General features: G+C 40.3%; 1 protein-coding gene across 1 annotated transcript; it reads right to left on the reverse strand.

Annotated features, from left to right (window-relative positions):
- Positions 1–292: 292 nt before the first annotated feature.
- On the reverse strand, positions 293–7,599 carry LOC126407135 (serine palmitoyltransferase 3-like). Its single transcript, XM_050071819.1, has 5 exons — positions 7,423–7,599; positions 4,701–4,892; positions 3,404–3,558; positions 1,857–2,016; positions 293–475 (listed from the first exon to the last, which is right to left on the reverse strand). Exons 1-5 carry the CDS (start codon positions 7,522–7,524, stop codon positions 293–295), a joined length of 792 nt encoding a protein of 263 aa, XP_049927776.1. The 5' UTR covers positions 7,525–7,599.
- Positions 7,600–9,610: the final 2,011 nt, after the last annotated feature.

The raw sequence follows: 9,610 nt of genomic DNA on the forward strand, positions 1-9,610 counted from the left end.
GTAAAAAACATTCCCTGCCATATGCTCTTTTAACTTGAATTATGAAGTGGACCTTTTTCACTCAAGACAAAATGAATACCCTTGTTGAAACTAACTTAAAGGGATAGTTCGCCCCCAAATCAACAATGCGTATTTTCTTACATGCAGTGCTATTCATCAGTCTAGACTATTTTAGTGTGATTAGCGAAGGGTTGGAGATATCAGCCACAGAGATGTTTGCCTTCTCTGCAATATAATGGAGCTCGATAGCACTAAAGCCAAAAAACAAAACAAACATGTGCCAGAGCCGCCTCTAGATTCTGAGGAGGCTGAGGTCGTCCGACATCTGCTGGACAATGGAGAGGATGTTTAATGAGTCTGTGCTATCCCGTTTGCTGTTGTTTGCTAGGGCAGCAGGTTGAGGGGAGCAGATGTCAACAGACTCAACAAACTCATCGGCAAGGCCAGAAACGTTGTGGGGGTGGAGCTGGACTTTCTGGTGGCAGTGTCAGACAGGAAGATGCTGTCTGAGTTATGGGTCATCTTGGATAGTGTCTACCACCCACTCAGTGATGTGCTGGTCAAGCACAGGAGTACATTCAGTGCCAGAGTCCCCTAAGATGCACAGTAGAGTGCCACAGAGGGTCACTCCTGCCTGTAGCCGTCAATTTTTTTAACTCCTCCCTCAGTGTGTCAAACACTCTTGGACTTAATTCAGCCGTCAGCAGTTCTAATTCCATGATTTATTTATTATATTTCAATATATATATTATACTGATTTAAAGGTACAATAAGTCTGTGCAACACTGTCTTAACTGTACAGAGACTGATGCAGTAATTTAACTGGGCAATATTCTTTTCAGTATAATAATTTATTCTTACCAACAACACACTTGATGAGCATACAATGCACATATTGTTCATAGTATTTTTTATTCATATTTCTATTCATGTATATATTGTGTTGTACATTGTAGCATAATATAGATATTTTTAAAAAATTCCATACTGCATTTATACATTGTAATATTGCATAATGCACATATTTGTACACACATTTCATACTTATCATATTATACATATTTTCTATATTTTCAAATATTTTATATATTAGTGTCAAACATTGTAGCATGATGCAAATTCTTTTTAGATTTTTACATACATTTCTACTGTCCTATGATTCTCTATGCTATACATCAGAGCGACTGTAACGTTTTACAATTACCCTGGGGCTCAATAAAGTATTTCTGATTCTGCTAATCTACAGACCTTGCTGTGACTGGTTTCACATAGGAACTATTTTCTGTCTTACAAGCGACACCTGTCAATTGAATTGCCACAGAGGAGGAAGTATGCATCTACTGCTAGCTTACCTGGCACCACCGAGGTGGCTAACATTACAGCTCAGTGGAGGGGGACACCATTTATGATTACATCCTGCGCTGTCACAAACATGAGCCTCTTATGCATGAGTAGATGCACGTCTCCTTCTGTGCGGTGACATGGTTGGCAGGTGTAGTTTGGTAAAAAGAAAATAGTTCCTACATGAAACTGCTCACAACAAGGTCTGTGGATTATCTTAAATAACCAGGTCATGATTGATGGAAAGAGACATTGCTGTTGAGTTTTTCAAATGTATTTTTTTGGCACTTTGAGCACCACAAGCTGCCATCTAGTTCCATTATATTGGAGAGAAGGCAGACATCTCTACGGCTGATATCTCTAACCCTTGGCAGCTCACACCAAAACAATCTAGATTGATAAAAAGCACTACAGGTAAGAGGTGAGTATGTATGTTTTTGATTCTGTAGTGAACTGTAGCTTTAAGAAAACAAGTGCCACACATTGTTTTTAAATCTGTACCACTGCACACTGACCACAGACTCACCTATTTCCTGCCTTGTGCTGCAGACACTAACCCCATACTGGCGTGTCGTCTCTGCCACCGTTTTCAGGAAATCAGCATTGTTCTCAGCAAAACCGAGGTAGTTGTAAGAGCCCATGTTGATGACATTGGGTATGGTCCTCCCTGTAAACCTGCAAGCATGTAAACATTAGGAATCACTTTCTGTTGCCTCCTACTTTTTTCTACTTACACACACACACACTCAGGGAATTAATTACATATTTAAAAAAGTAATCAACATTCAATTAAAAAAAATTGCTAATCATGAACTTGTTTCTTTGTCAGTGGAGTTCATTTCATGAGGAGCAATTATAGCGATGTTTACTGTATATAAGGTAAACAGCAGTGACTGCGTGTGTATCAGCATTCATTATTCCAATTTCCTTGGACATTTTCTTTTTGGGAATATAATCAAATATTCACAACTCATTATGCTGCCCTATAATATGTAAATAAACATGCAAATTGGGAAAAGATGGAAGGTGTGTAATAGCTTCTTGCAATAAGGCAAGCTGATGTAAGTTCACAGCCTCACTGTGCATTAGCATCAGAGTTTTAACAGTATTTTAGGAGAACTGCTCCATTTCATCAACTGACCTACTTCCTCTGACTGCGCATGTAAACCTGCACACCACTACAAACCGTTCCTCATGCCTCTGTGATGGAAAATTATGGTATTTGACCTTTTTAACCTATAGTGTGTTCTGCATGTGTTGTATAAGGTTACTTGTTTTGATGAAACTGAACTTCTCACCTAATGATATGTGTTGCTCATTTAACCCCTACTGTGTTACTGCAGTGTTAGATACAGCAGAGGCCTAATGGAAGTAGGTTAAAGGTTACGTGCCAGGGAGGCTCCCACATCAAGTGTCCTTGTGAGCCTCAAGAGATGTGTCTTAGGGATGCTTACTGCAGAAACCACCTGAGTGCCACATATTTTGACTATTGACATGCATGTGTTTTGGGAACTATAAAGATAGCATGGCTGAAGAACATCTAGGCACTCACTCACTGACTGACTGTTCATGCGGTTGCATGTGTGTGACTCCATTCATGAATGCTTATTAAAACTCAAGAAAGACAGCCGACGTGTGAAGACTTTTTCTTTAAACTGTTCATTAAATAGTTGTTTTGCCACCACACCTCTTTACCCTATCACCAAACTTCACCACTGAAGACAAGCTGACTGCTCCATTTCTACTTTTTCCAGTCTGGTTGAACCTCTTAAAACATGTAATCCACCCTGACTACCCCTCTTTCCTGATTCATAATGTCACATCCGCTCCCTGTGGCTCTTATGTATTCCCTGACCCTGCTGAGCAACACAGAGCTGCCTCACTTGTGTCAAAGAATTTAGGACTGACATGTCCTCACTGATGACACATGGACTACATCTAAAATTAAATACTAACAAGCTTTTTAGCATTGACATTTTAAACATTCTTGAGCTGAGCAGTATGTAGACCTATACTAGAATATGTCTAGTATACTATATCACAGATGACTGGATGAGAGTACCTAAAGGTCCAGTTGTAGTCATCGGACACCCTCTCCATCAGGTCAAATACAGGTCCCGGCAGGCTGCATATGGGACGGTTCCAGTTGTCTCGTACCCTCATGTACAAGTTTCGAGTGTAAAAATTCTCAAAATCTTGATAAAGAGGTATGAAAGCCTGAAAGCAAAGAGAAGCATCATCAACAGCTTCACAGTAAGCCAGTGCCAGGGTGTCACAGAGTGGTGAAACAATACAACAAAGTAAGTTGACGTAAGGAAAACAAATCTCTTCCATGTTTATATGTTGTACCATGTTGAAATTAAAATACAAACTATGCATTATTTGCTTTAGTTTTGTGACCTGACACATGCCCTTGCCCATCCTCTTCAAGCACTTTGCCCTGTAAATAGGGGCTCTTCCATATCATTCACGTGAGATGCCCTAACTCTTGATGGCCACACAGGTGTTCGTTATATTGTGTCTACCTTTGTACTCGCGGCAGGTGACTTCTGTAATTACCTCATAAACATTCAAACCGCCTTCTCAGTTTTTACCTTGGTAGGAGATTCAGATCTACACTGCTGTGGTCTTTACGCTGCCTGTATCTTTTCACACACAATGATCCCCTGACAATGCTACTTACCAAGATTATTTGAGCATTTGCCTTCATTAGCCCCCCCCCTTCTGTATGTCTGATCCAATGATGCCACCATTACAGTCTTACCTTAACTTCACACTGCAAATGATTGTTGTCAAACACAGGGAGCAAACTTCCTGGTTATTCCTTGGAGAGACTGCTTTATTGTCTCTGCCTATGGACACACTGCCTTATCAAAATAATAACCAAACATGCTCACAGCATTTGTTTTTATAAGTTTACAGCGTTTTTTTTAATATGAGCCACGCAAAACAAATCATTACTACTAACTTATCTAACAGTAAGTGTGGTTTTTAAGATTTAAGAAATCAAATCTATGGTAATACAATGGCTCTCATGTGGCAGTGTTGGGGCCTTATCTAGGATCTGAAGCACAGTAACGAAGAAAGAACTTGAATCCTCTGAGATTTAATTAGGTCTTCAACAGATATTCTCTGTGGTGTCCCGTCTCACCCATGGCAACATTATAGTGCAGAGTAACACGAAGGAAGGAGGCAGAGAGGGAGCTTAAGAGCAAAAATTGAAATAATTAGGGGGAAACAAAAAGTGTTGACACCCAAGGCGTGCATGCTCCCCTATTCAAACTGTCTGGGTGCATGCGTGTGTCTACAGTATGTGTATATGCCTGCAATTTGCCTATGTTTGTGCTGATTTTACGTACCTTCTGTTCCACTCTTTCCCGGGCAAGGTGGCACTTCTCTAAGCCCACGGCTCTGAGGAAATCTCTGAGGTAGCCAAACAGCGTGACAATGCCAAAGCCCAGGTATGTCAGGACAGCCACGTACATGGGGGCCTGTTCAAAGGACTCGTGCCTGTGCTGCCTGGAGGCGACACCAGTCCCTGGGCCATTTTTCTATACAACAAGAGGCCCACATAAGCTCTCTTACATTGCAGACAAGACAAGAGAGAACAATACCGTTTGAATAAAAGTGGCTCAGTTTCAAACAAAGGGATGGGAGAGGAGAAGGGGAGGGAGGTAGTGGCCTACTGCTGCACTTCCAGACGTCACTAACACATATTTTTAAGTCTCTCCATTCCATCCATTATCTGTAACCACTTATCCTTTACAGCAGGGGTGTCAAACTGAAGAAACTGCCAAATGTTTTGCTAGTGCTTCAGCAATAATATGCCACCCATACTGTTTTAACACTGATTCCTTTGTACTGAAGCTGCTGGTTGATATTTTGCACAATGTTAAATATCTTTAACTAAGACCACAGTACATTTTTTTTACTGGTAAGACTGGAAAAGCCTCTAAAGCAGCATTTTACACGAAGCAGGCTACTAACTAACTTGCTCCTGACACCTGGCAGCTCTTATTCTTCACAAATGCATCAATATTGCATGTGCAAAAAGTCAACCAGTAGGCTGGATTGGTGGATCAGCTCTGGCATATGGGCCATATATGTTTGACACCCCTGCTTTACATGGCCACGGGGGGCTGGAGCCTATCCCAGCTGACACTGGAGAAGAGGCAAAGCACTGTAAGTACATCCTGGACAGGTCACCAGTCAATCACAAGGCTGACACAAAGGGAAGAGACATACAACACATCACGCTCACATTCACAGCTATGTACAATTTAGAGTCAACAATTAACTTAACCTGCATGTCTTTAGACTGTAGGAGGAAGATAGAGAGACTGGGGAAAACCCATGCTGACTGTGGAAACATACAAACTCCACACAGAGGGGCTGCAGCTGGCTGAACCCTCATGCTGCAAGGTGACAAGGCTAACCACTGCACCACCACCATGACACCCACATATTATTCAAGGTCACGCCAAGTAAAAGCTGCTATATGGGATCATTTTTGCATTGCTCACATTTGAATAAAAAGAAGATGATTTACAGTAATGGATAATGTGAGTCTACGGTATAAACCAGCATAAATGACAGTACTGAAAAGCCGATTTGGACTCAAAGCGTCGTGCTTTTTCTAAATGTAAGAAAGTCAAAATATGCTTAAGGAGAGTTAACAGAGAATACACTGCTTTGGAAAGCAGAAGTAGCTGCATAAACCAGCATAAAAAAGATTTTACTAACAGCTGTTGAAACGATGCAACTTGCACAAATTTCAATTAAAGATGGCAGCCAGAAGTGAGGCTTTATTTGGAATGACTCTAACGACAAAATTAATAAATACCTTTATACTTATGAAAATGTAAATATCATCAATATTGGCCTTGATAAAAGAAACCTGTGTTGGTTGCAGTTTTGATAACACAGTTGTTTGACACCATCTGCAGCACCAAGGAGATATGTCACTTCCGGCTGCCATGTTTGTTTGGTGAAGCACTTGCAGCTTAGATAAACAAAATCGTTTTTTGTGTAACACAGGGAGTATATTATTTTTAATTATCTGTCCAGAAAAGAGGATTGTGGAAGCATCTTAAAACAGTGGTAAGTGTTGTTGAACTAGTGTAACTAACTAACTAAACTAGGGTTTGAAAAGTCACCAGTTAATGCTTCCTTTCACAAAAACTGATACCATGATGCTAATGGTCATATCAGACTTCAGGTAAATCCATCGCTTGAGTGTCGGGCATTAAAAGTATTCAAAAAACGTATAAATAAAAACTTAAATTGTTGGACTAAGTGAAACCGTTACAAGTGGTGTTATGCTACATTGTTAAATTACAACCATAAAGTATGGGATTATACATAAAAAAAATCTTAGCCTCAAAGCAGGTGACTTAATTTGCATAGACAAACATCTGCACCAAACTTAAGTAACCCAACTTTCATAATGAGGCAAAAGGTAACAAAAAGGCTTAAGTGTAAACAAACACAAATGTAAACGAAAGTACAAAGTGGCTTCACCTTCCTCACCTGTAGACTGAGCCTGAAGGCAAAAGAAACCTGCTGTTGCAACAGGGAAGAGTTTCAGGGCGGGGTCGTTTGTTAATTTATTGCTGTTTGGTTTGCATTGTTCTTTTTGGAGGAACTAACCATTCTTTTATAATAAGAACGACAGCAGGCAGATCATGCGGTTAGTTTTTAATTATTTAAAATGTAAATAGCGTCATATAGAGCTTTGGGTTGCTTAAATATCACGTCACAACTACTGGTACCGTAAAAGACACAATGGCACAACTTTTTTTTACGCGCATATAGCCTGGGACGCTTTAAGTATAGCAGTGGTGTGATTTTGGTGGTTTATATGCAGCAGGTGAGCAGCCTCTATGGGTTACAAAGTTTGCCTACGTCACAGAGGTCGTATCAGGTAAAGAGCCCCGTAACTGTTGCTCAGTTTCAAGACAATCTCTGCAGGGAAACAGTAACAAATATCTGACTTTACGCAGGAAGCATGAAACAGACGCACGAAATAATCTGGCGCACAAACGTGTTTGTGTGAGTAAATCCAGCCGCTGACAGACATACCTCTCTCCTGCTGTGATAGCCATTTATATTGATATCTTCGCCTTTCAGCCCATTCTGGTTCAAATGTGGTTTTAAGTTGCCTTTACCCGCAGTCTTTGCCATATTCCTTGACGCGCAGCAGCGACTGTCTGTGTCCTCTGTTTGACTGTCAGGTAATATAACCACCGGTGAGCTTTACTTCACTTACAAAGGTAACTTCCTCCTTTTGTTGCTTCGGTTCAGCCTCCCATTGTGGCTGGGTTTGAACATCGCTATGCGTTGGGGAGTTCTTCAAAAAAAGTCACACTTCAGTTATTGCACTATTTCGATATCCTGTTAATGTGCCAGCTCTCTCTTCTCCTTTTTCAATTTATCCAATAACGACACTTGTGAAACTTAGCACCTAGTTTGCATCTTAAACTAAGTGTTATCTTTGAATTTGCCAGTTTGTCTTGTTAAGGTATTCTAAGTAACTAAGTACATTTATTCAATCATTATACTTAAGCTTTGAGTATTTTACTTGAGTATTTCCATTTACTGTAATGCTACTTTGTACTTCATTTTAGAGCAAATTGCACTCTTTATATGCTACAAAAACAAATTTAACTACTTGTAAAGATATTTTTTGCAAACAAAACATCTTAGAAAATATGTGCTGTAATGTACCTCCTCCAACTAATGCACCAATATTACCTCTACAATTATATATATTAGTACTGTTCTCACAGGGCCAATTTTCCTACATTTACTTTTACTTTTGATACTTAAAGTACATTTTGTTATTATTTATTGTCCCTGTTTTATAAGAATGTGAATACAGCACTTTAATATATAATTAAGAATGTTTACACTGACATATTTGTACTTTCACTTGAACAAAATTAGATATAGTCATTTGTTTACCTTATTTTAGGCCAAGCCTTTAGGTCAATAACACATGGTTGGGGAATATAGGACGCTTGTTTGTTTGCAGATGTTTATGGTTTGTTTGCAGATTAGATTTATTGTAGCCTTATCTTATCTTTGTGAATTGTTAGTCCAGTGATACAGTAGTAGTACACACCAAAATGCACAATCAGCAGTGCGCGTGATGCTCACAGTAACCTGATTTCAAAGTGATGATCTTCACAGTCACATTACAGATTGTTTTCATATATGCACTAAAATCCAGTAAACATGGTTTAGACAGAAATGAAGTCAAGGCTAAATACACAGTAATTAATTCATTCATTCGTTTTCTGTAACTGCTTATCCTGTCAGCTGGAGCCTATCCCAGCTGACACTGGGCAAGAGGCGGGTTACACGTTGGACAGGTTGCCAGACTATCACAGGGCTGAGGCATAGAGACATGCTCACATTCACACCTACGGCCAATTTGGAATCACCAATTAACCTTTGGACTGTGGGAGGAAGCTGGAATACTCGGAAAAAACCCACACTGACACGGGGAGAACATGCAAACTCCACATAGAGGGGCTACATCACCCTGGGCCCAGGTTCGAACCAGGAACCCTCTTGCTGTGAGGTGACAACGCTAAGCACTGCAGCACCCTGCTGCTTTAATACACATAATGTGACACAGATTTGCTGAAAATTGATCTATATGATAACGTGGTAATATAATGCAGCACTTTTCTAGCTCTTGATATAGATCTTGCCTTTATGCATTGACAGGTCAGAGGGTTCAGCTACATCCGGGGCTGAGTTGGCGTTTCAATCTGGCTCAAGTACTCCTCAGGAGGGCCAGTGCTTATTATTGTGAGGGCTTAAACTTATGCTCACTGTGCTGGACTGCTGTCCTAAATGCACAGTAAGTAATAAGAGCATTTTATTGACCACATGCAGCCAAATAGATTATGTTTCAGGGCACAGCTTTAAGCAGTTATGTGTAACAGTCCAGCTCAGCCTAATGATACACTGTACACCCCCTACAGCCACTCTGGCATTGTTCTTGCAGAGCACACAGATGTTTAGTGCAGGAAGGTGTGCTACAATTTGCAGTCTCTGCAGTTAGTCTTCCTGGTTGATGATTTACTGAGGTGTCATAAATCAGACACTCTGTTATTGGCATAGGTCAAATCAAAATTGCCTTGTAAACTTACTTCTGTATGCAGGCTGTCGACACTTTGTTGCCCGCCTGCGTTGTTGAGATTTTCCCTTCGGCAAACACAAAGAGATTGTTTGTTAGTAAAAGGTCAAGGCCTACTCA

This window comes from Epinephelus moara, chromosome 19 (assembly GCF_006386435.1).
Source record: "Epinephelus moara isolate mb chromosome 19, YSFRI_EMoa_1.0, whole genome shotgun sequence".
Classification (NCBI taxonomy): Eukaryota; Metazoa; Chordata; class Actinopteri; order Perciformes; family Serranidae; genus Epinephelus; species Epinephelus moara.

What these genes read in the sequence shown, in the direction of transcription:
- LOC126407135 (XM_050071819.1), bottom strand. Translation starts at nt 7,524, where the DNA reads ATGGCAAAGACTGCGGGTAAAGGCAACTTAAAACCACATTTGAACCAG. An exon ending in GCTATCACAGCAGGAGAGAG is followed by an intron (nt 4,893 to 7,422) that starts GTATGTCTGTCA and finishes CTTGTTGTATAG; the next exon opens with AAAAATGGCCCAGGGACTGG. An exon ending in GGGAAAGAGTGGAACAGAAG is followed by an intron (nt 3,559 to 4,700) that starts GTACGTAAAATC and finishes CTTTGCTTTCAG; the next exon opens with GCTTTCATACCTCTTTATCA.